Source organism: Strix aluco, chromosome 6 (genome assembly GCF_031877795.1).
Source record: "Strix aluco isolate bStrAlu1 chromosome 6, bStrAlu1.hap1, whole genome shotgun sequence".
Classification (NCBI taxonomy): Eukaryota; Metazoa; Chordata; class Aves; order Strigiformes; family Strigidae; genus Strix; species Strix aluco.
Window position 1 is genome coordinate 43146884 of NC_133936.1, and position 26497 is coordinate 43173380.

Consider the following 26497-nt stretch of genomic DNA (forward strand, 5'->3'; position numbering starts at 1 on the left):
GTCTTAGACCATTTAAATACTCGATAGGTGAGTCTGTGTTGCAAGTTTCTTTTTAAAGGGTGTTTCTCCCAAGTCTTTAAGCTTTAAATAGTAACTCCTGGAAAACTATCATGATGCAATTCTAGGTACACAGATAAAGCAATGCCTAGCTGGATTAAAAATCTCTGTGTCGTTCTCTCTTTTTGTACCTGGGTAACCCTAGAGCCTGGTAGGGCAGAAGCCATGCAAATGAAAAAACAGCTTTTTGCATCGACCTTATATACTTCTGTTCTTCCCTTGTCTCCCTACAGCGCAGCAGATCTGCCAGGTATCTCCCAGTTTTTTCTGGAGGAAGTTTGGTGTCAGCTCAGAAGGAGGCAGTGGTATTTATCAGCTCATCCTACTCGGTGTCAGCTGAGAGCACTGCACCGATGACAGCAAACACAGGCAGCTGTGGGTGAGATCCCCAGCCACACAGACCAGCACCTCCTCATCTGCACCTGCAAGCGCTGGAAAGCTACACGTGTTTAAAATCCATGCAAACACCTAAAATGGGGTTTGGTAACTGAGACTATTCAATGTAGGTAGACGAAAGGGTTAAAGAAAAGGTTTTCAGAAAAGGGCGTGGTAGGATGCCTACTCATCTCTATTTGTTAATGGAGGCTACAGGGGGGTTTCTAGAATTTGGTTGATCTGTATAATTTCAGCTTCCCCCATGACTCAGTGATAACACAAGTCCCTCAATGAAGTTCTTCCGTACTGTAATCACACGTCACTCAACGTTTCTCTTTTTTAAAAACTAAACCACTGGAAAGAAGGGAACAACAACAGCGGGTTGACCCAGCGCTGAGGGATCTGGTGGAGTTGAGAACGGTCAGTGTGAGGTTCATGGTTGGACTGGAGGAGCTTCAAGGTCTTTTCCAACCGAGATGATTCTGTGATTCTGTTTCAAGTTCCTTCCTGCGGCTGGGGACACTCAGATGAAGACACACACACACAAAGGAGAGCTTGGCAATTTAAGCTTAAAATACAAAACTACATTGGCCATTACAAGTTAAATTAAGTGGTGCTGGAAGCAATACTCTTAAAGACATGAGAACAATCATTTTTAAAGGTCAGCACTAAAGCATAACCAACTCGCTTTTCTTGGCAGAACAAACATATGATTTGAGGTTCAGATAATTATATTGCTCTGCACAGGAGAGAATAAATGCCTTCATCAGAAATGAAAAATACTTTAATGCAGAACATCAGAATAATTTGTGGAACCATTTTTACAGGAGATCAGAGACTGGATAATTGGAGCTATGCAAATTAATGGCCTAACCTCAGAAGTCTTATTCAAGTGTGTAGAACAGTGCACGCAGAAGTATTCATTAAAGTCAAGGGGGCTACTTGTGCTAGTGAGGGCAAGTTCAAGGACTAGCTTTCTTTTGTATGCTAGTCGGAAGGAAAATTAAGTGTCATGCTTCAGGACATAAAACTGATCGCTTGAAGAAGTCAGGAAGGGCACTGTTTTCACTTTCATGTGGAGTAATGCACATGTTTGAGAGGTGTATTATGTTGTTCTTTCCCTAAACCTTTGAAGTCTCAGGTATCGGTCACCGATAGAGACAGGAAAATAAATTATACATAAAACCCAGAATTTTAAGCTGTCTGGTCCTAATTCTGTCCAAAGAAAGCGTTAGTGTTTTCTATATAATATCCTGAACATGAAAGTGATGAACAATTCCTTTGTCTCTTGGACAATAACTGATCTCTTAAGAGCCACATTCATGTTTAGCGATCACGGTTGACTTCATTAGGGCCACTGAATGAGGTTTGTTTTTTCCAGCCCTCTCACAAAATGATCTCAACCATTCAAATCTTAATTCCTCTGAAATCCAAAGCGCATAATTGTGTTAGGATCAATCTCCAAAGCAGCCACTTATCAAACAGATGGATTTTCCTAGAGAAGCAGCAGCCTGATGCACTTCAGCACTGCTTGTTTTGAAAAATACCCAAGACTTTAATTTCCTGCCTTTCAAAGAATAGTTCAATCCTAGTGATTAAGCTTTAGTATCCACCTCCAAAACCACAATTTCCGACACACCGTGGACAACTTCAAGAAAACATTAGCAATCTAACTTGCACACACATGCTCAGCAGCTGAAACGCCTGCCCTTCCTCGCTGTGCTTGCATGCCCATAGCATAGGCTCTTTTTTCCTGCCACTGTTAAGCAGATAGTGATGGTTAATTAAACTATAGGACCAGTATAAAGGTCTCCCCTTTTCTGCTTTGCACCTTTATTAGTGTCAGTGAATGCCAAATGCTTCCTCCCTTGACAGCACTTTATTGTGTTTTTCCTACTCCGTTCACCTAGCATAAATGTAGAGAACAGCACGAGACAGAAGGCAAGGGAAAAATCAAGCCCTTGGAGTCCTAACACGGACAAATGCTGTGAAAACGATATTTTACAGGTGAACTACACTAAGCACTCTTCATATCACTGTACTGGATAAAAGCAATGTGATATTCTTAGTTTAAGCCGCTTCTTTTTTTTTGTTTAAAACCCGCCTCCAAGGGAAATAAATCATAACATCGTAATAACAGTGTCTTTTCAAAGCAGCAGAATTCTCAAAATCTACATTCTTACTGTTACCTGTAATTTTAAATGAAATTCAGAGGCATATATCTGAGTCAAACTTCTATCCTCTGGTAGGAAATGTTATTGTATGTTCAGAGTCTTGCATACGATTGACAATGCAACTTAAATACCAGAGGAGAAGGGAAGGAAGAGAGGGAATGCATAATCTCTTAAAGTAGGGCCAGGCTTCCTTGTTTTTCAAGCAACAAGGTTTGGGTCTAAGTGTATTAGATGCTCAAGTTTCATCTGGTTTGAACATGAGCCAGGAGACTACCCTTCTTTGCACCGTTGGCAAAAGCTAAAATCTAGAATAATCTTGCTCTAACTGGTTGCATTAAAGTAACAGTTTTGCTGAAATTCAAGGTTTCAATATTAACAACAAATAGGGACTTAAAGGGATGATTTGCAAAAATGAGATACTGCTTGAGCTTTTACAGAGCTGATCGCACATGCTTCCTACCCTGCAGCTAGCAGCTGAAGAACAAAGTTGTATTTAACACATCACTATTACTACACCATCAGTGTCTGAAAATAAATCCGATTCACAGGGCTGATTTTAATGATGCAGAAAGTGTGGGTTAAATAAGAATAAACGGGTAAGTGAAAGAGAAACAAAATCATGAGTTGCTCTTACTTGGGCGTTCTGGATTTTTTTCCCCCCTTCCTTTTCCCAGGGCACACATCACATTGCAAAATGTTCATTCACAAAATAGAGCTTGACATTTGGGGAAGAAGGCGGACTTCAAAATAAGTCCGCCTAATCACCCGGCATAGGACTTGAAAAGTTGCACATAAATTTACTTTCATCTGTTACTAAGGCTACTGAATAGACAGAAAGGATTTGGGTGGAAAAAAGTTGGTTGTCAGGATTCAGGAAGAACAATTATTTTTTGCCTTTAATCTTCGTGGGGAGATTAACACCTTCTTTGCACTTCTGGTTTTCACTTGACACGTGTACTCATAATGCACTCATAAAAATTATGCACTCATAATTTTCCTTCGAGATGAAGACTGAACAGGTAAGAAAACACTCTTCCGTCTGTTTGTCTGCTCAAGACAACTTGAAATAATCAACTCACCTCATTTTTCCTAACCTACAGGCACAGACTCCTGGGCAGAGATTGTGTTACAGAAGGAGGGGTAGGCTGGCACAGAGCCCGGAGTGGATAACTTATGGCATGAGATTGCATAGGGACTGGAGAAGGTGCAGAAAATACAGCCAACAGATACTGCATTTGGCATGCTGTCCTTTTTCAATAACATTGCCTCTCTCTGCTTTGCATCTAAATCAGCTTTGTCACAGCATATGACTCGTCCTTTTTTTCTGGAGATACATAATTAAAGTACTGTGCTGTGCTTCTATTGATTTTTTGCAGTTTATTTTCTGTCTGGACCGTAGGGTGTCTGTCCTTCTGGGGAAGGGACAAGCAGGACAACAGGGTGCAAGACAACTGAATCTTATCCTTGAAGAAGACAGGATATTATGGAGTCCCCAAATGCAGCTGAGAGGCAGGGCCAGGGTAGAAAAACACAACATAAGGCAAAACGGTAACCACAGCCCCACCGCTTCAGCCTCCAGTGCCCCAAAATGTTACCTGTTGTGAACCTTGGCTTAGTGGGTGGCTCCTGAACGGACATTGGGAAGGTGGCCGAGGCGGGCGAGGACTGTGCACGGGACAGAGGCCGATGCCCTCCGAAAGAGACAGGCATGCCAGCTGCCTCCAGCGATGCCTGGTAGTTTCTCAGCTGGTGAATGCGTTGCTGCTCCAACAGAAGGGCTTGCTGTGGGGAAAAGAAGCAGGCACTTGCTGAAAGTCTGCGTGGTGCCTTCATAGAAGGGTTTTTAAAGTTAAATCAAATATATAAAATATATTAATATTTATACGTATATAAATATAAGTTCAAATAACAGTTTGCACCAGCATGGGTGGCAACGGCACTGATCTTCCAAGGCAGCACCGTTATGAAGATAATGCTGCTCAATAAGGAACCAAAAATGTAGTCTCTGAGCAACACCAGCCAGTGACATTCACTGGGGACACGCGAGTCAGCTCCGCAGTGCTAGGGAGATGGCAGTGAGCAGGGAGATGCAAATGACTACAGGGATCAACCGATTTGCACCTGATTCACAGACACTGCAACTGCAAACCTGGCACAAGTCCGTTTTCCCTAGCCAAGGGCTGTGGATTTTCTCAGACAGCTACACCCTGGCATGGCTACAGCAATCTGCTCTTGGCTGCAGATCCCATGCGGGGGTTACACACGGCTGTAGGTACAGTCAGATGCTGAGTGCTAAGGGCTGCAAAGATAAGCAGAGCACTGATGCCTTAAGAGAACTGCAACCTTCTCACCTTCATTATTGCTACCACAACAGACAGCTTTTGGGAGACTGCCATATAACTGGGGAAGATTATGCTATGCTACGTTGTTACTGGATTTATTACTTGCAATCCACAAGCCTCTGGTGTTTACTCTCCAAAGTGAGCACAGCTGCAATCTCTGGGATCTCCAGTTGTGAAAAAGGAATCCCCTTCAATGAACCTCATCCTTCGATCCCTTATCCAGCCCTTCACTGGGGCAAGTCAATTGGTTTTAAAACATAAAATCCTCTGCTAGCATTTAGTGCTCAAAAATGTTAAGACACACTTTGTCTGCCCAAAGAAACAAACAGAAACTGGTTCAGTGGCTGCAAACACATTGTGTTTTGTGCAGGTGATCCAGATTCCCCTCCTTGTTACTTCTGAGCTGACAGTGACTCCAGGGAAGGCTGGCACTGATTTTATGCGCAGGTTTCTTTATGTAGGAAATTCTCAGGAGCTGGTTCTCCCTAGCTTGTCCCCCTTAAGAGTAGTATAAGGTGACTACCAAGAATCAAACAATCTTCAATAAGGCCAAATGCCGGGTGCTGCACTTGGGCCACAATAACCCCCAGCAGCGATACAGGCTTGGGGAGGAGTGGCTGGAGAGCTGCCAGTCAGAGAGGGACCTGGGGGTGTTGACTGACAGCCGGCTGAACAGGAGCCAGCAGTGTGCCCAGGTGGCCAAGAAGGCCAATGGCATCCTGGCCTGTATCAGCAATAGCGTGGCCAGCAGGGACAGGGAAGGGATCTGACCCCTGGACTCGGCACTGGTGAGGCCGCCCCTCGATGAGTGGGTTCAGTTTTGGGCCCCTCACTCCAAAAAGGCCATTGAATGACTCGAGCGTGTCCAGAGAAGGGCAACGGAGCTGGTGCAGGGTCTGGAGCACAGGTCTGATGGGGAGCGGCTGAGGGAACTGGGGGGGTTTAGTCTGGAGAAGAGGAGGCTGAGGGGAGACCTCATGGCCCTCTGCAACTCCCTGAAAGGAGGGTGCAGAGAGGGGGGATGAGTCTCTTGAGCCAAGGAACAAGCGCCAGGACAAGAGGGAATGGCCTCAAGCTGCGCCAGGGCAGGGTCAGACTGGCTCTTAGGAAGTATTTCTTTGCAGAAGGGGTTGTTGGGCGTTGGAATGGGCTGCCCAGGGCAGGGGGGGAGTCCCCATCCCTGGAGGGGTTGAAGAGTCGGGTTGACCCAGCGCTGAGGGATCTGGTGGAGTTGGGAACGGTCAGGGTGAGGTTAATGGCTGGACTAGATGATCTTCAAGGTCTTTTCCAACCGAGATGATTCTGTGATTCTACAAAGAATCAAGTCTCAAACCTGGTATTCTGGGAGCTCACCTGACGGAAGAGCAGCTCCTGCTCGGCCTGCCTCTGCCCAGACTCCAGCTCCTGCTGCGGCTCTGCTTCCTCCTCATCACTCTCGATGGGTTCTTGCTTCACTTGCACCACATTGGCCAGCCCTGAGGCCTCCTTTTGGCTTGCGACTCTGTCACTGTATGGCTCCTCCAAAAGGGCTTGGTGTTCCCGCAACTCTTCTTCTGTCTCCTCAGGGTGGCTTTCATGCTGGCGAGCTGGTTCGTTGGGTTTTGATATAATCTGTAAACAACACGTAGGTTAACCAATAAATAAAATGTAACTCATCACAGGTAATGTTCACTCTGTTCTCCACAAAGAACCAGCTTCATGAAAAGAGCAATTGTGAATTACAGCTTTTATCTTATAAACTAGGTCCAAAACAACCACTCAAGGGAAAGGTCAGGTTAACCTTAAGTGCTATGAAATCCTGTGTCCCAAGTAATGGTGGCCCCTGCATTTTGCACTTGATTTTCCCTCTGAATAAATAAGAGCCTCTTGTGCCTGCACACTTATGGATGCTACTCCATTCACAAACCCACACAGAAGCTGCATAACCATCAATATATTTGGCAATTAAATTCTGAAAAAGAGTAAGAGACACGCAAACTCTCTAAGAGGGTTTCTGCTGCCTTGTTTGCCCAGCTTCTTCTTGAATCACCCCCTGAATTTTATCTGTTAAGTGAGAGGCCATCTTAAAAAGATTCCTCTGAAACTTGCATTCTTATGTATTTAGGAGAAAACTGAGAAGACTCAACTTACAGCATCTGTACAGATGCAAACTGCAAGAGCAGCATCATTCTAATCGGACCTTCCTAACCAGAGATAGTGAACTCCTCTGAAAGCAGCTGCTAGAACAAAGGGAACAGTATAATTTTCACCATCATTCACACAGGCTCAGACTTTCTGAAAGTTCATTGGCAAGATAAAACTCACAGTTCTCACTCAGACTGCTTATGATTATTTGGAACAACAAAAAAAAAGTGGACTGTTTTTAAATCCAGCGTAGGTAAATAAATCAATTTCCTTTCTTTACAAGAGCTCAGGCTGTACCAGTTTTATAGGCTTATAAAGAAACTGCTGAACTCTGAAAGTTGTCAGGGCAGAGCTTTAATAAGGATTAGGTCATTGGTATGAAAAGCAATATTGATTTTAAATCTAATAAAGCTAAATCAAAACATGGTTATTGAACACATGCAGAATGAGTGACTACTTGTAAGTAACTTGCTCTTTGAAGAACAGTGGCTCAAACCTGAAACTAAGCCTTTTCCCCTAAATGTGGAAAGAGAAACTAAGCCTTTTTCCCTAAATGTAGAAAGAGAGGCTCTGCCATATAACTTAAGCAAACCTATACAAAGCAGATTGAGGCAGACAAAGGTAATATAAAGGTTTAATTGCCTGCAAGTATCACAGCAAGGATGGCAAGAGGTTGTTTATAGCTACAGCAGAGGATCTCAAATAACTGGAGCTCAAAGCTTGTAAAAATGGAGCATTGAAGGACTGGGACACAGGGCCAGTGCTTTGTGGATTATTGCGTTTCAGATGTCTGGACTCCTGAAAGGAGCAGAACATGCAGACGGGCATTATCTTTCCTAGAAGCTTAAGTCAAGACCCTCTGGGGTTCAAGTGACTCCCCCAGCAGAGATGGGGAGTGCAGTCCCATCCCTCTTAGTAACAAGAGGCAATATTTTCATACTGATCAACAACTAGCTGCTGTTGGCAAGTGAGTTTTGGTTTCTACAGCCGTGGAACTGTCTTTGAGAGTCAACAGTTTCTTGGAAGAGATGTGATCCACCTGACTAAACAGGGAAAAAGTACCATTGCCAACAGGCTGGCCAAGCTCGTAGTCAGAGCTTTAAACCTGAAACAACAGGGGAGGGAGTGGCTCCTCAACAAGCAGCTAAGGAAGCTGACGACAGGGGAGATGGGCCAAGGGCCTTGGGGTGGTGTGAGCAGAAAGGACACACCATTCAACAAACAAGAGATGAAGAGGCATCCTTTGAGCACAGGCATGTAAAGAAAGAAGCGCCTGCAGAACGGTCTGAAGGGGAAGGTCTCAAGCCCAGGGAATCAGTATGCTTGAGTGCCTCTCAAATGTTTCTACGCTAGGAGACAAGCAGGAAACTTAGAAGTCTGTGTGCCGTTACAGGGCTACAACCTCCCTGGGACCATGGGCACTTGGTGGGATAGCTCACACGACTAGGGTGCTATGATGGAGGGATATAGGCTTTTTAGGAAGGTGAGGAGGGGAAGTTGCCCTTTATGTGAAGGATAAGCAGGAATGCATGGGGATCTGTGCCTTGGTATGGATCTGGAGTCAGTCAAATGATGCCCCAGTACAGATGGGGAGTGCAGAGAGCTGGGAATGATTCTCTTTAATGAAGTAACAAGCCATAGGACAAGAGGGAATGGCCTCAAGCTGCGCCAGGGCAGGGTCAGACTGGCTCTTAGGAAGCATTTCTTTGCAGAAGGGGTTGTTGGGCATTGGAATGGGCTGCCCAGGGCAGGGGGGGAGTCCCCATCCCTGGAGGGGTTGAAGAGTCGGGTTGACCCAGCGCTGAGGGATCTGGTGGAGCTGGGAACGGTCAGTGTCAGGTTCATGGTTGGACTGGAGGATCTTCAAGGTCTTTTCCAACTGAGATGATTCTGTGATTCCCTGAAGAGCTTAAATGTCAAGATAAGTGAACAGACCAAGATGAGCGCTCTTGTAGTAGGTAAACTGCTGTGGACCTCCTGGTCAGGTAGAAATAGATGAGGCTTTCTTCAAACACCCAAAAGAAGCCTCACTTTCAGAGGTCCTGGTCTTTAACCAGGGGGACTTTAATCACTCTGCTATCTGCTGGAAGGACGGGACAGCAGGGCTCCAACAATCTAGGAGATTTGAGTGCATTGATGATGAATTCCTGACACAGGTGATCAAGATGTCAACAAGGAAGGTGTTCTCCTGGACCTGAAACTTACAAACAAGGAAGGACTATCGGGGGACGTGGAAGTCACAGAAGCAGCACTGGCTGCAGTGACCATGAGATGGTAGAGTTGAAGATCCGAAGAGGAGGGAACAGGGCAAAAAGCAGGGCCACAGCCCTGGATTTCAAGAGAGCAGACTTTGGCCTCTTCAGGCTTGGAAGAGTCCCATGGGATACAGTCCTGGAGATTAGAGGGGTCCAGGAGAGCTGGCTGATACTCAAGGATTCTACAAGCTCAAGAAAGGTCCACCCCAACAAGTGAGAAATCAAGCACGGGCTGCAGGAGGTCTGCATGGATGAGCAAGGAGTTCCTAACTGAACACAAGATATAAATAGGCAGTATACAAGAGTTGGAAGCAGGACAGGTGACCCAGGAAGAGTAAAGAGTTGCCATCTGATCTTGTACATATAGTGTTAAGAAAGCCAAAGCCAACCTGGAGTTGAATCTGGCAAGGGACATGAAAGACATCAAGAAAGAAAAGAGGAAGAGTAGGGAAATCATGAGCCCACTGCTGAATGGGGGAAGGGACCTGGTGACAAATGACACAGAAAAGGCTACGGCACATAATGCCTTCTTTACTAATAAAAACGTCCTTCAGGAATCCCAAGCCCCTGAGACCAGAGGGAAAATCTGAAGCAAGGAAGACTTACTGTTGGTGGAGGACCACCAGGCTTAGGGAGCACTTAAGAAAACCTGGACATACATAACTCCATGGGGCCTGATGGTTGAACTCACAGGTGACTGGACAACAGGCAGGGGGCACAAATTAAAACACATGAAATTCCTTATGAACACAAGAAAACATATTTTTTACTGTGAGGGTGGTCAAACACGTGAACAGGTTGCCCATAGACGTTATAGAGTTTCCATCCTTAGAGATACTCAAAACTCAATTGCGTATGGTCTTGGGCAACCTGCTCTAGCTGACCCTGCTCAAGCAGGGACATTGGACTAAATGATCTCATAAAGTTCCTGCCAACCTAAAAGATTCAGTGATCAAAACTTCTCAAGGATTTTTGTGAATTACCACCGCCCCCCTCTCCATTACTTGCAATACACATTGGATAACTAAAGCACGTTAAGCTAAAGTTAGTTCTTCCATCATTTTTCTTTAAGCTCTCTTCAGCTTGATGAATATAATCTGTTTTAAAGATAATTAAATCATCATAAACCATCTTCTGCTACTCTTTGTTCTGCTTGGATCAAAGGTCTCAAGCTTTGAACTTAATACCTTTTGAACTTAAGAACCACGCAAGGTAATTGCTGGGAACATAACTTACAATGTCATTGTCAAATGTAATGGAAATGAGAAGCAGTGTAATTCCCTAGAAGTTTTAAATTATTCCATCTCCATAAAAATTTAAGAATTAAATGAAAAGCACAATGAAGGTTGAAAGATCAAGTGGTCAATGACAAGGACATTTCAAACATTCGGTTTGCTGTCCTAATTCAAAGTGAATCTCTTGGTATGTCATTTGTTCCAGCTGCTGCAACCCTATTCTTGTTAAAGGACAATTTTGCAAAGAAAGCACTTTGTTATGAACATATTCCATATAATACCTGAGTATGTGCATCCCAGGCCCATTAAAACTTCCTAAAAATCTTCCATTTTTGCAATTCGATGAACACGTGTTCATGTAATTTAAGAAAATTTAAGGTAATAAAAGTGCAAGAGAATGAATATAAAGTTACGATAGCATTGAAAATTAGCTCTTCAGTTTCCTTTGCAACGAGGTTGCTCCTCTATTTTCAAACAGAGTCGCCTCTGGCTATCACATACTGCCACTATAAAACGCTGTTAAAGGCACTGCCTCTCTAGCCTTGGACTACTAACTATTTCGGTACAGAAATTTCTTTTTTAAAAGACTCAGTGCAACTGGCCAGGTTTCTTATCTACACCTTTGAAATATAAAGAATAGAAAGAAAAAAAAAATCACAGCAATGTCAGGTCACAATACAGGGAAAACCAAAGAATTCATCATTTTTCTGTGGAATGTTTCATACGGAAAAAAAAGCTGCATTCCTTTGCTAGCAAAATTTCAGGTCAGTTGGCATCTGATTTGTCTACTAGATATGATATATCTACTTCTTCATGATACCTTCCCTGTAGTGGTTAAGTTCTTAGGACACCAAAGACTTTGAAGATACTACTAAATTGGCTAGAAATGTCTGTTTACTCATCACAGACTAATGAAGAGTCCCCAACAGAAAAATGCTTGAGAAGCTCCTAGAAGGAGATAACTAATGCACGTCTTTAGGCAACAAGTGTCCCAGGGACCTGTCTGGTCTAAAAGGTGGCTGAAGAGCTCCTTGGGAAGCAGAAGCAGAGCTGAAGAACTTCCATAAGACTGCGTAGCAAAGCCTCCTATCTGGACAGACTAACTCTGGTGAAGCTGTGCACTTCTGAATCTTTCTCTTGTGACAACAAGCAGTTACAGAGGAAATTGCTGGTCCTGCACAATTAAAAGGACAAGGCTCCTTCGACACTGAACATGATGGATCACCTCGGTTATCACAGACTGACAGAGATGAAAGTTGGGCATGACTCTAAGTAAAACTTGAGACAGATCTATTTTCGAGATCTCTTCCAATTTAGGAGTCCAACACAGGAATGTGGCATTTCTCCAGTGTTGTTCATCCTGGTAACGGTTACTGAAAGTAGAGAACAAGTTTGAATCACTGAGGGGACTGCTTTCAGATATGAGATTAGTAACAGCCTTGTGGACAAGGGCATCTCTGCTGGAGGGAATATCTTAGTCATGCCCTTCAGAGACTTCAGTGTTGCTGGACAGACTGGTGTGCATCAAAGGATACAGGTTGGTGGCTGAAAACAACCACACACAGCTTCAAAGTTTAGGATAAATCATCACATTTCCATACAGCTCATCCAGGTAGGAGAAGGTCAAAGAGATCACACTTGACAACACACCAAAACCTCATTCCACTTTGCCAGATATGTACAGCTGGTCAAAACTTTGTGCAGACAGGAACATGCTGGAAGGTGGTCGAGACAGCACTACTGTTAATATCTACCCAGTTTATATGCCGGAAAGTGCAGAGCATGCCCAGCGAGGTGGAGTGACTTCCCTGTTTTGGGAACGGGGTGGAGTAGCAGAAGGTACCAGCCAGGACCCAGCCAGCCTCAGCATCTTCCGTGCTGGTACCATCAACCACGCCGAGTCCTGCTCCTCCTTGAAAGCATTGTGGGGGACACAGGTGTTGGTGGGGCAGCACAGCACGTCCCATTGTCCAGAGGAAGAGAGAAGCCAGGAAGGGAGGATGACAGACCGGCTCGGCCCTGACCGTGCCATGCTGTGCAGAAACCAGCAGAAACCTGCCTTTCCTCCCTCTGGAGATGAAGGACAAACTCAGGGAAGAAAGAGAACAACTCTGGATAGCTGGAGACACAGCTTGGAAGAAAAAATAGAGGAAGAAAAAAGAGATAATAAAGGCTCAGCTCAAAAGCATACTTGAGGCAGACGACCAAGAAAGTGTTGGTCTTGAGTCAAGGATGTGGCTAGGAATCGAGAGGTGGGAGGTAGGCGGTGTGGAGCGGGTACATGGGCTGGGATGTTGAAGAGAAAAAAGAGCACTAGCAGAGAGGCGTAAGGACAGAGTGCATCTGCAGGGGAGCGTGCACGTGGACAAGAAGAAAACATATTGCTGGGGGATTGAATTAATTACTCAGAAACGATAACACAAGTCTAGCTCTTCTAGCTATTGATATGACTCTTCCCACATGACGTACCCCTTGGATTCTAATTTTTAACTTTTATAGACTAAGGAGAAACAAGAGATGATAAGGGAGAGGCCGAGATGGGCGTAGGCCACTTAGAGAGCTGGCAGAGCCTTCTGCAGCAGCCAAAGCCTAGAAAAATCTCTTTTTTTTTTTTCCCCCCTGAAATGATGAGACAGCAGGAAAACACGTAACTGTCTGAGGCAGCCTACCTGCTGGAAGGACCATGAGACTGCTGGCCTGTGCTTACACCCAACTGTAATGAATCAAAGAACAGGGACTGCCTGGGGGGGAAAAGGAGGGGGAACGAGGAGAAAACACACTGGCACCAGCAGAAGCTGTTTTCTTTCCCCCCTCTCCCAAATAATTGGAATTACGGGCTCGATTATATCAGGTACACATTTACATATCGCCAGACCTGCAGCAACAGACACCCTGCAGAGCAAAGGCTCCTGGCAAAACCACTTAACAGCATTTATGCAGTAATAAGTGTGACAGTGCACAAGCACCCGAATATCAAGCATCTCCTATCCTGCTGAAAGGCATTTCTTATTCAATAGGCTGAGATGCTTAGCATGAAGGCTGAAGGAGGTTTTCCGGAGATCTTTTTCAATACTTGTTACACCCAAACTTATGTCTGGGGGCTTCAAAACCAGGCTTCCCTTAAACCGTTCAAAGGGTAACAGCCCTGCCTGAATGCTGTGCAATCAACCTAATACACTGTATTTTTCTAACATTCCGAAGTAAACATTACATATGAAAAGCTACTCCAGGAGCCCCTTGAGTCTAAACAGTTAACGCGTTCCAAAAAAGAAAAAAAAACAAATCAGGAAATAGCAAGGTTAAATTCTAGGTGTTAATAAAAATGTATCCACCCAACGCTGCTGCACCAGACAAACTGGGGCACTGTGGTCTGGCGTATATACGTTGCCATATATATGCCACAGCAGGAGAAACACCTCACTTCCCAGTTGCTAAAAATGGGGTTTACTCAGAAGAACCACAATTCGACCACAAAAGCTCAGTGTTAATCTGCTTAACAGCACAACACAGGGCTAAAAGGGAGATTATCTGTTCTAGTGAATTATACATCCAGGGCACTAAAGCCAAAACACTCATCTTCACTAGGGAAAGGTAAAAAGTTGAGTTTTCTGGCATAGAATTTACAGAAATGTCACTTGCGTATTTCTCTTTAGAAAGGGAATTGCTGCTTCAAGATCTATCACACTGAAGAACTAACACTTAACTCAAAATACCTGGAGTCTGCTCAGAGAACAGCGTCCTACCTTATCTGCTTCACTGTCATGACAAAAATACCTCCCCAAGTGTCAACCTCCAAACGATACAGGGAATCATGAGCATATCATGGCTCCTCTCTCTCATATATATAAAAGACTAAAATTTGTTATCTTAAAAGAGACTGAAGACTGCAGAGAAATGGTAATTGCTGAAGATGAAACAATGTCGGGATTGCTGCATCTATTTATCGTATGTCAAATAAAGCCCCCTCGTCCCGCAAAGCTCCTCTGACCGTGGGGAAAAACCATTCCCGAGGTTTGAGTGTTAAACACACAGAAAGGTGGGAAACACGAGCGCACGCTGACTGCATCATTTCAGGTCAACGCTCCCGTGCACTTGCATTAATGCTACGGCTTTTATTTTCAGGGCCGTTTCGTATTTACTCTTTTAAGGCACATACCTCATTCTGATCAAAGGTTGCACAGTGCTCAATTAGCGTGAAGTGATTCAGAGAGCTGGGGATGAGTCTCTTTAACCAAGTGACAAGTGACAAGAGGGAATGGCCTCAAGTTGTGCCATGGAAGGTTTAGACTGGATATTAGGAAGCATTTCTTTACAGAAGGGGTTGTTGGGCGTTGGAATGGGCTGCCCAGGGAGGTGGTGGAGTCCCCATCCCTGGAGGGGTTGAAGAGTAAAGTTGACTTAGCGCTTAGGGATCTGGTGTAGTTGGGAACTGTCAGTGTTAGGTCAATGGTTGGACCGGATGATCTTCAAGGTCTTTTCCAACCTAGACGATTCTGTGATTCTGTTGAGTATCTTATCCAGAATCTCATTTAATGTCTCAAACCCTGGTTGGGAAGAAAGAGTTGTTGATTTCTACATACAATTGTGCAGTGCAATCACTAGAGCACGAGTGCTCTGCAAATACGAGCACGTCTGTGCTCACGATGACTTGACAGCAAGCAGGGAGGGAGCAGAGCTGCTCCATGCCATCAAATGCACAGCTGGGGCAGATTAGGAAACCCCGCTGAACGGGGGCTTCAGTAGGATACAGTTGATTTTAAGATGACATGTTTGAGGTGTGCAAGCACACCTCTGCAGCTAGCAGCTCCGGTTCCCTGTCCTGCAGAAGGCAGGGAGAAGCTGAGCGTGCTGCTGCAAGCTGCCCGCTGGCTGGATCTGCTCAGTGGGCTGTGGCTCTGCGGCAGAGAGGAGGAAGCCAATTCCCTGCCACGGCATCAAGCTGCCTTAGCCCTAAGGCCCCCTCTTTCCCTCTTCCACTCCTTATGTGTCCTCCGATTTCTGTGACAAACGAGGCAGCACGCCACTGGAGAGCAGCCCCGCTCTTACCCCTCTCTGTACTACCCTTCAGAATCTTGTAAAAGAGATACGACTTATCAAAAATTGGATCGAAAAGATGCGAAAAAAGGAAAAGTGAACAAGACTTGCATGTGTGACTTAACTACTCCCATGGGCTTTGCAAGGCTCAAGCAATGCCCAATTTGCTGCCAACGGCAGTTGACCAAGGACTTCAGAGTCCATGCTGGAAGGGATCACACACCCCTCTCCGGTCACCCCGAGGAGCCCTGCCCCTCCCAACCCATCCCTCTGCACTCTCCTTCCCTACCCACCCACCCACCCTGTCCTCATTTGTCCAATTCCAAGTTCCTGATCCAAAGCCTCCAGCACCAGGGCTTCACAGCCCAATCCCCTAGATGATTATTCTTATTATTTTTAATCAGGAGTAAACCAACACATTTTTCCTTAGTCACCTTCTTGGAAACAGCAAGACTTGTTTTGGCTGCAATCTTCTCAAAAATTTCATCTGATGTAGACACCTATCAGGGAAAGTTTAAGGCCAAAATCTTAAAAGTTTGGACAAATCACAAGCAATTGAAAACAGCCTCATATTATTTACAGGAAATCCAAGACAACCTTAACAGACAGTGCTGTCAGTTCTGCTAATAATTAAAAGGCAGCAATCTATCACATTATTTTTAGTCGTGCCCTTACTCTCCTACACACAAGGGTCTTAAAATATCTGCGCATCTGGGTAAAGTCTTTTTCCATGTCAGCACTTGGATGCTATCCCAGGGGATAAATTTGCCACACGCATACAGCACTAGTACCAAAACGATTTAAACTCATTACTTATATAAATCAAACACAGGGAAATCGCCCCTGCGCAATCAGTTTAATTACAGTCCCCCCCCACCCCGCCCCCCGCCTGCCTCTGCTATGGATGCGATAGATCACAGCTCTAACAAAGCTGAAATTCAGAGTGCTGCGGGAAAACTGGCTTGGCTCTGGTCACACAGGCTCTCCAGCTCCTGGGAGGTCCGAGCAGAAGTCTGAATGAGTTCAGTGGGTACGTCACGGCGAAGTCTTTGGACGCTTACAAGCGTTGGCAACGGAAAAGCCTTGAAAACCTCAAACAAACAAAATGCCAAGCTGACATTCATTTCCGAACAAAGAAACCCTACCTAGCGCCCCGCGTCCGATGATCCTGGTCACGAAGGGTGTTCGGAGGGGGGTAAGGGAAATTTCTATGGCAGTGGCAGCTCCCCACCACCCCAGTGTGAGGGGCTGAACGAGGGCCAGGGCTGGCACACGTGGTGCGTGGTGGCAGCTCTCCAGAAGTACATGATTGACGTCAGTAACTTGTGTAATCATCCTGCCTTAGCTCGAGTCTATAAACAAAGTTTTGGGGGGTTGTGTGGTGGGTTTTGGTGGCGGTTTTTTTGGGGTTGTGGGGTGTTTTTTTTTTTTTAAATCCAGCTCTCAGTAGTTGTGTTTTCTCATAGGACTGGAACAGTAAAAATATTTGGAGAAACCTCCACAATAAATTAAACTGCAGCAATCTGAAAGGTCCGCCTGCCATCGAACTTGTCCTCCCCAGACTGGAACCTAACTACTGGATTTGCTTGTTTCTTAGAGAAAGCCACAACTGGAACGCCTTGAGAAAAGTCTTTAGAAAGCCTCAAAACAGTATAAATCAGTCAGAGAAACATCACGCTGATTATGATCGATTTCCCCCTTCCCTAACAGCCTTTTTTATATTGCAAGTCTAGCAACAGACCGTGTCTTCTGAAATCCTGGGAGAAAACCTCAGCTGGGGTAAAACCTCACAGCTCCATCCATACCACTTGCGATCAGACCTCTTGCGTGTAAAAGGTGAGTTTTACCTTCCCATAGGCTAAAACATCAGGACAGATTTTTTCTTTTTTAATTCACACTCAATGCAATCATCTCAAAGCAGCTTTGTTTGAGCTTCGTTGTAATACCAGGATGCCCAGACAGATTATTTTGGCTACACAGCAATTGCAAAATCTGTACACTGATGAATGGTGCTCTGCAACGTTCACCCGATGTTCTCCGAGTGATTTACAGAACGCGAGATAATAAACACAGTACCTGCTTTCTTCAAAGCAATTTTTGAATCACATCTAATTCATCTTCAAAACAACCTCTGCAGGATGCACAGCAAAACTATCCTCATTTTCAGGAGAAGAAATGGATAGGACACTGCAATGCTTTACACAGGGCCAGAGTTTAGAGAATCTGGACTGGAGATGGGAACAGCTTTTCTCTTTCCAAAGGTAATTCCAGTGAAAAATGCTTCAGCAAATCTGAACATCTCACTTGCAATTACTTTCTGGTGTTGTCATGTCTGAAATCCCTTGCGCCTTTTTTTTTTTTTTCTCTCAAATCCATGCTCCTTCTCCCTCCCAAACTGAATATATACACAGTAGGTATTCCCCCCATATTCCTTGACAGCATTTTATGTTTTGCCACAAAACTGACAAAAGATCCTGATCTGGATGAACAGCAGCAATGACAACTTTAAAAAATATTACTGGAAAGCCAGAAGTTTGAACTGTACTGCCTTTCCACTGTCTGCAACACAGGTATTGATGCTCGCCTTGCTGATGGATGTCCACATTCTTGTCGAGGTATTTCTCAAAATCATGAAAAACAGGTTCAAGGCTGAAGGCCAGTTGCTTATGGAGGTTGAGACCACAAACATTACCGCACAAGAAACTCTGAGATAGTGTCAGCTAACGCTGGTATCGATGCTGTATGAAGAAGACAGACTTTAAAAGCATCAGGCCTACCTTGTTGATGTGCAGTTGCTGTTGCTGGAATTGCTGTTTGTGTTTCTCCAAGAACTGCTGGTGCTGCTGCTGGATCACTAACTGCTGGAGGGCCTGGGCGTTCTGGGGAAGGGGAGCGGACTGCGTGCGCCCCAGCGGGCGATGCTGCCGAAGTTTGTGTATTGACGGGGAGACCCGTTCTCCACCAACCAGAGACTGTGCATGGAGGGGCAGTCCTGAAAGATACCAGTCTGAAGATAATATGGAGGAAAAAACAGCAGAGAAGAAAAAAAGGAAGAAGAAAGGAAGGGAGAAAACGGCTGTTGAGTAACGCTGATGGTGACAATGATACATAACGTTAAAACCAGCCATCTCGCCATTTACAGTTGAAGCACCCTTAAAAGAGAACAGATAACAATTAATTACCACTGGATGGAGTAATACTTTGCTTTCTTTTGAATTCTTTGTTAGCTTGTTTACTCACAGATCCTAGGGAAACGTTTCATTTCTTAAAATCAGCAATACCTTACGAACCCTTCTATTGCTCGGTGGGTGATGTGAATGAAGATCACAGTGGCAGTTTGGAGAAGTTAAAGTCTTACAGCCTGTCTTCGTACAGGGAGTAATTCCTGGTTCATTTCTAGGAAACCACCAACCCAAGCTGCCACCTCCGCAGCATCCAGTAATTATACCTTACACAGGGCTCACTGGATGTGCTGAAGGATGATGGATGTTGATGAAGCTGCTTCCCACTCTAGACCATGTAGGGAAGCACATCTGCTTTTGGCTGTGCTATATCCCACCCCGTAGAAATGACTAGGGATGAAAACTTCCATGTGATAAACCCCTGGCCAGGTTTGTGTTGGAAAAAGGCATTTCAGGAATATGGGAGCTATCAGGCTTGATTATTCCTGTAGAAAGAAAGTTGGAGGCCAAGATGACAAATAGCTAGAAATGTTTCCATCACTGTCCTGTGTATACATGCTAGTAATTTAATGAAAACAGAAGGTTATTTTGAGATAGCTTGCATTACTCACATGCTCTTGGCAATTTAGGCGTTTCTGATGACTACCACGTGAAATACCTGTCTGAGCTCCGGTAACGGCACGTCTTTAGAAAGCATCTTGTCTTTTTAGCTGTTCTTGAGGTAAGCCAGTTCTTGCTCTGCTCTCCAGAAACATACCTTCACACACTTCTTAGAAAGCTGGGACATGAAGACATGCCCAACACAAAGCGAAACCCAAGGGTGGAGGAGCTGAGGATAAGTCTTTACTTTTGCTCGTTACACCTTGGGATAGAAAGGCATCACTGGTGTCTCCCTCATGTAGATAAGGCTGCACACACTTTTAGGAAAAAAGTACTCTTTTGCTTTACCTCGTTGTATAAAACAAACTAAAGACTGTGCAAGTGGTCGGTAACATTCAGAAATACTGCCCAGTTCGAGAGTCAGAGAAGTTGCACCTTTTCTTTCTTCAGTCGTTGGTTGAGAAGAGAGAGAAGCTGCCCAGAAGTCTGCAGCCAGCTGAATACGGTGGTTTAGAGACACCTTGACATTTCTGTCCCAGGACATTACCTCGTTTTTCCCACTGATTCACAGAATTGCCCTGCATGGAAGAATCTGGCTCATTTAAAAGCTTCTCTTCTTGGGGAAAGATTTTCTGAGTTTCTCCCACCCTTTGCTTTTTTGAAAAGAATCATGTAAAAGGGTATCTTACTTTATAAATGTGTGTGCATTTACACACACACACACACACACATATGTCTGTGTGGGTACGAATATATGAATAATTTGGAAAGGTGTGGTCCATCTCCCTTATATCACAGTTCTTCTTCCCAAAAGTTCAACTTTGACAGCAGAGGAAGGGATCCTTTACATTTGCATAGGACACCTTGGAAGACTACCTTCCTCCAAGTGAATGACCAAGGTCCCCCATGAAGGCCCTTCAGGGAGACACCTTGTTCCTACTCAGAACGTACACGGCAACGTGAAGGATATTATTCAGAGTAACCTGTCACAAGAGTAGCAGACCTAAGGAAGTCTCCTCTAGTTTCTCCAACCCCCCGTGTCTATCTTCCTGCACAGAAAGAGCATGTCATCATGCTGGATCATTTTGCAGCCATCAGGAGACTATCTCCAGAGCTGAAGGCTATCAGCAGAATACTAATAAACGCCACTTTGCTTCCAAGGAAGTTCGAAGTACTAACTGTAGTTTGGCAGCCAGTCCACTCAGGGCTTTTGAGACCATGTGTTAGCTTGCTGCATCTGCAACGTGTATTTCTTCTTGCTGCTCTGTTGTATTGTGAATATTCCTCCTAAGCGTTGGTTTGTAACATGTTGTACTCACTCTGAAAACACCACACGTAGCAGGTGGACTAGAAGGATTACACTTGGAAGCAAACACAGTACACTGTAAACTGAGGGAAGCTTTGAGAGAGGTCGAATAGGAAACAGAACAGCACTTCTTCCTTATGTGTGCTTTAAAGCAAACACCAGCACGAACAGAGAAGAAAGTTTTGGTGATTGGATAAGAGGGGAAGTCTTCTCCAATGGCTCTTCATCAACAGACCTTGGGCAAAGGCGAAGAGCCATGTCAGGACTCTGGGTAACCTCGTCATGCCACAGCAACCATGGCAGAAGGAGGCAGCAGAAAATGATGTAAAGGTTCAAGGAACCTGCACACATCATCTCACGGCTCTGGAAGCGCTGGCTAAATACCAGGATTCTGTGCTTCAGCTTCCCCATATGCACATGCTTATAAGCTTATCACAACCCCACGTATATTCCTGGGATTTGAATGTAAAACCAGACACAAGCCAAACCAGCGAGCCGTGCCGTGATGCTTCAGTGATCAACATCTCTCAAGAGTTTCCATTAGAAATGGAATGAAAGAAATAAAAATCAACTTGTCTATAACTTACGCAGAACATCCTTTGTTCCAACATTACATAGTGTAAACCAGAAATGCATCCTACTGGGAATTATTGCTTTGAATCAACCCTATTTATAGAAATATGCCTTCCCACAGGTACTTAGTTCTGAAAATATGACACAGGGAATGATTCAAAGCAATTAGCATACTGAAAATGTAACATATACAAACAAATACAATCTGTTTGAATGCAATTGATTTTGCCATCTTTTTGCCATTTATAATAACGATGAAAAGCAAGTATTTCAATCCGTGATTTTGTAAGTGCGTGACTTTCATACACGGAATAGAAACCATCCGTGATAAACTGCAAAGGTAACCATAAGACGCAATGTTTTTGTCTCCACTTGAATCTAAAGTGGTTAGAGCTCTTAATAGTTTAGTTTTAAATTTTTACCTACAAACTTAGGCTTTACTTATGGAAGTAAATACCATTTTCATTTTGCCAAAATGACAAGGTAACTTCCCCCAACCTCCGGATGAGGTGGGCAACCTCTGATTTTGCGAGTGTCGCCTCTACCCAACGTATCACACCCCCTAAAGGATATATATTATACCTACGGAATGTATAGATGATGCAGTATCTTTTTTTGTACAAGAGACAGACTTTACAGAAAAACAACAGCTGTCACTGGCTCTCTTTCCGCAGCTGGGACTGAGTTTTGCACATTATCTACGGAGCGCTCACCTGTGACTAAGGGAGTTTGTGCAGTTGGCTGTTCCAGTAAGACCATGTGTTGCAGAAGAGGGTTATGTGCAGTTCCCCCATCTCTTTCCAACGTTGTAGTGCTCAAGTAGGGAGTGAGGTGAGTGCCAGGAAATAAAGAGATCCGCTGCTGTAAGGTTGGGATAGTAAGTCTCTCAGCATCCTGCTGTGCTGATCCTCCCTGCCAACGCACAATTGATGACACAGTGTGTTAAGGGATAAATCGGTGCAAGCAGCATTTCAAAGGCTGCATCCCCCCACCACTTACGCTGGAAGGGCCAGTTGCAGGCAGTCCTAGTGTGATGTTGGGCAAAGAGGGAGATGTGTAGAGTGGAAGCTGTGTTACTGAGCCTTCACGATTCACAAGCCTGTGAGCCAGGCTGGTCTGCAAACAAAATCAAGAACATCGTCCTGGTGAGAGAGCATCCACAGGTTGGATCAAGGATACAGTACACTTGCTGTGAGAACACATCACAAACGCACAGAGTGGGTAACTTCACTATGACATTGGAAATACTGAACGGGGGAGCTAAGCTGTGCTTCAGACCCAGCCTAAAGAAGCACAGACTAGGTGCATGCCCTGAACGCCACTGCCGTGGCCAGGCAGGGGGCAACGAGACCAGGGTAACCAACACAGGGATGGTCTCGCTCTGCAGCTGCTGCCAACCTCCCTGCCCTACAGAGACACCTTTTACAGTTTATTTGATCTTTCCTGGAGACTAAAGATCACCCCTACAACCTCACCGGTACTCTGCTTCTGCTCAGTCTTCATGCAGTGCCACTGCAAAAAGCTTTTGCAAAGAAGATTACGTCTCAGCTTACTTCTTCTCGAGTATTTGCCCTTTTAAGGCTAAAACAGGTTACCTTAAAAAAACAGCGTTACAATGGTTGTTGTTCTCTTTAGCAAATCACAGACAATTTATGCTATTTACTAACGTGCTTTAGCTTAAATCAGACTTCAAAATTTCATCAAAAAGCCTTAAGGTTGCATTTATGTAGCTATTTCCTGATTTTCAGGGTGAAATGCAAGATTTACGGAATTATAAAATGGCCATTTAAAGCAAAAACACTTCAGTAAATATACCTTTAATTTCAAAACAAGATTGATTTGAAATATGCACTAGAAAACTCGTTTTTAAAATTACAATAAACTGCCTGATTTTCCTGTTAGGAAACAAGTGTTCTGATCACCCTGAATTCTCTGCAGGTGATTTTCCAACCTAAATAAAAGAGAGTTTAGATTTCAAGCAGACTTTCTATAGAATTTCTACTGTTTAACTCAAGTGCTATGGTGAAAAAAAGGATTAACTTAATATTGTACTATGGAACAATCTATACTGATGTAACAGAGATCTGAAGAATGGCTTTATACATTCTAGACTTAAATTCATAGTCCTGTAAGTAAATGAGACTCTGCAGGTTATTTCCCTGGTTGCAGTGCTGGATAATAAGAAACTATTTTTCTCCCTCAAAGACTTTAAGGTGAAACTTAAAAAAACCCTGCAGCAACCTATTAGGGAAGAAAAAAAAAAAAAAGCATGTAAGAACTAATATTGAAAACCAAACATTTTCTATAGAACAATCTTTGAGAGCAATTGTGCCTCCTTGATTTACCAAAATTGAACTGGGCCAGCTGACAGCTTTAACAGGACACCCCACCTCTGGCACCTGAGGTTGGTGCTGCCTGTGCAAGGAGGACAGAAGGAGTAAAGCCTTCCCATGACCGTGTGTGTCATCATTATCAGATGCTGGGCTGCCTTTCAACTGCGCTCTTCGACGTGCCACCAACTTGCCAGTCACTCTCCCAGTGTCCAGCCGTGTCTAAATTCCAAGCGTTCAAAGTCATTTAGTTTTCCTACGACCCTGTGCAAAATTTCACGTGCAAAGTGCATTTTTTCTTATTTCCTTTTGCCTTCCTGTGCTTTCATTAATGTCATTCAAGCTTATTGGAAATATATTACAGATCAGTTCTCCCGTAAAATGAGTAAAATCTCTTTTTTAGATCTCAGTTGACAATTTGCTGCCTTAAAGGAGGAAATTTGCAGGGAGCATTTTGTTGAGTGGCACCTGGTAAGGACATGTGACTGAGCACAGACACACACTCCTTCCAAGTAATTTTGAGCACTACTGGCAATTTTGTTTTAATTTAAATTACATAATGTTAGCATGCCACATCGAGAATAAGATAGTTACAGTCAGCGGAGTAATGAAATATTTTACTGGTATCATAAATGAAACAAAACTACATCTATTTTCTCTTCTAACAATCAATACTCCATAGCTGTGCCTCAAACTACTTCCTGGGGATTTGTTTTAAAAACGGCGAAGAGAAAAACGCAGCAGCTTGACGCTATCAGCGAATGGTATTTAGCAGCATTATCATCACTTTAAATATACAGATCCCATCTATGGGTTGTACACAAACATTTTTTGAATTGCACAGAAGAGAACAATTTCAGCATGTACAATTTTCATCTATAGTCAAGTACTTTTTATAGTCTTGTATCAACTGCAATGGCAAAGAATATCATGTACCTTTCAGAGATGGAAAAAATCTTTTGATTTAAAAACGGTATTTAAAAATAGATATTGTCTATTTTAAAACGAGGCAGAGCTGTAGTCTTTCCACACCGAAAGCAAGGATTGAAACTTAAATAATGAACTCAGATACCATCTTCCAACATATCTGAAATTGTTCAAGAGGTGACCCAGCGAACTAAGAAGCAAAGAGACATATTTCTCATTTAAAATAAAACATGAAGGTAAGCATGAAACACCTAAAGTTGGCAACATTATTTTCTCCGAAACATTTAAATATTTCTAAATATTTAAAAGTGGGAACATCAGAAAGCCTGGTCAACTGGTATTAAAGAAATCTCCAACACTCGAGCTACCAGGTAATACTACTTCTATTGAAGATTTTAAAGAAACCAAAACCCTGCTTTGCCCGGTTATTTTTTCCCAGATGAACCTATACAGGCAAATGGATGTGCTAGCATCACACAATGTGAAATGCTGGAACAAAGTGGAGAGTCATTTTCCCCCCAAAATAAACACAAAGGACCAGGACATTTAGCTAAGTCATTCAAGTACACCTGAAATGCTGGGAGGAGAACAGTTTGTGCAACAGGTTATCGACGCTCTGTTTGCCATCACACAGTGATTTATGTTTCAATTTGTTCTGTGATGGCAACGATCCAATATACTTAACACAGTCCTGGGCAGTTTTAAAATTGGAACTGCACAATCATTTGTATGCTATATTTTTCCTGTTTTCCAAAAATTATAAAAAGACGAGAAATAATCCAGACATCATTTTCAGGGAAACTAAAACTAAATTTTCTTCCTCCTTTATGCACAGGTTGTTTGGAGATGATGGATCAAATGCTGCTCTTGTTATAAAATGCTAGCTGAACATGCTTCCTTCCTCGCATGCAGTGGCATCGCTGTGAATTACCCACTGCAGCACAGTTGCAAAAGAGGCAAAGATGACTTTCAGGGAAAGGCTTTGGCAGTACAGGGATTTCTTTCAAATCGTCTGCGTTGCTCATGCCTCAGCCTAAGTTACAAAATTGCTGCATGGCAAGCAGCTGATGAAAAGAGTTTTTCTTATAGTCTTTGTCCATTTTACTAGGTATTGGTGGTGTAGTCACAGACGATGAGCTCAGATTGTTTAGTTGAAAAATAAAATGGTTAAGCAGAGTGTTACAGCTACACATTCACCTGCATGCGCTAACTCTGACTTGTGGCAAGCTGCCTGCTCTGTTTATATCACAAGAAATCGTAGAATCCGCTAGTTTTTCCATCAGCAGTAATTGGGGATTTGCAGTTTGCTAAGTATAGACAAGATTGACAGCTCGTGGATCAGCGCTAGTATTCCTGGGGTTAACACAAACGTACCTAAGATGTGCCCTCAGCTCAGCCAGTCTTCAGTTCTGCAAATCCGATCAATAACGCTCTATTTAAGATCCCTTTTTCCAGGTCTGCTCCAAAAGACTAAATGGTCAGCGTGCATCTCAAAAGCCATGTCTCTTTAGAGCAGCTTCAGCTCCCAGTGTCAAGGGAAGATTCCACCTTACACCATCTTAATCTTTACAGTAATTGTCTAAATCTTGTTAAGGTCTACAACTGACTGGAGTGGATGAAGGTATGTGTTGGATAATTTGGCAGAGGAGAGGGTGGAGTAGAAGGCATATTGCCTATATTAAATGCTGTTACACTACATTAGAAATAAAAATAAAGTGAAAATCTGTACAAAACTAGAAAGCAGTAAGGGCTTACATTTGTACTATAAGAAGTCTTTTTCAGCTCTAAATGACAATTTTGGGAGAACAAGCACAAGCCTGTTTTTACAGTCCTGATGTTCAGACAGACGCTATATTCATGGGGAGAACAGCTAATGGTAAGCTGGATAAAAAGAAACGCACCAGGGACATGACACAATCACACTGGTGTTCTACACCTAAGCCTTATGGTGAAAGCCAGTTAACGTGGCTCACACCCCATTAC

General features: G+C 43.8%; 1 protein-coding gene across 4 annotated transcripts in view; it reads right to left on the reverse strand.

Annotated features, from left to right (window-relative positions):
* HDAC4 (histone deacetylase 4) overlaps nt 1-26497 on the reverse strand; it is a 270626-nt gene that overhangs the window by 56241 nt on the left and 187888 nt on the right. For 3 of the 4 annotated variants that reach the window (XM_074829852.1, XM_074829853.1, XM_074829850.1), the window contains exons 10-14: nt 22257-22373; nt 21971-22169; nt 18374-18603; nt 6302-6559; nt 4202-4388 (exon numbers count right to left, since the gene is read on the reverse strand). In XM_074829852.1, coding sequence (XP_074685953.1) covers nt 4202-4388; nt 6302-6559; nt 18374-18603; nt 21971-22169; nt 22257-22373 — 991 coding nt within the window. The remainder of the gene's footprint in view (nt 1-4201; nt 4389-6301; nt 6560-18373; nt 18604-21970; nt 22170-22256; nt 22374-26497) is intronic. The other variant, XM_074829851.1, reaches the window with a different exon arrangement.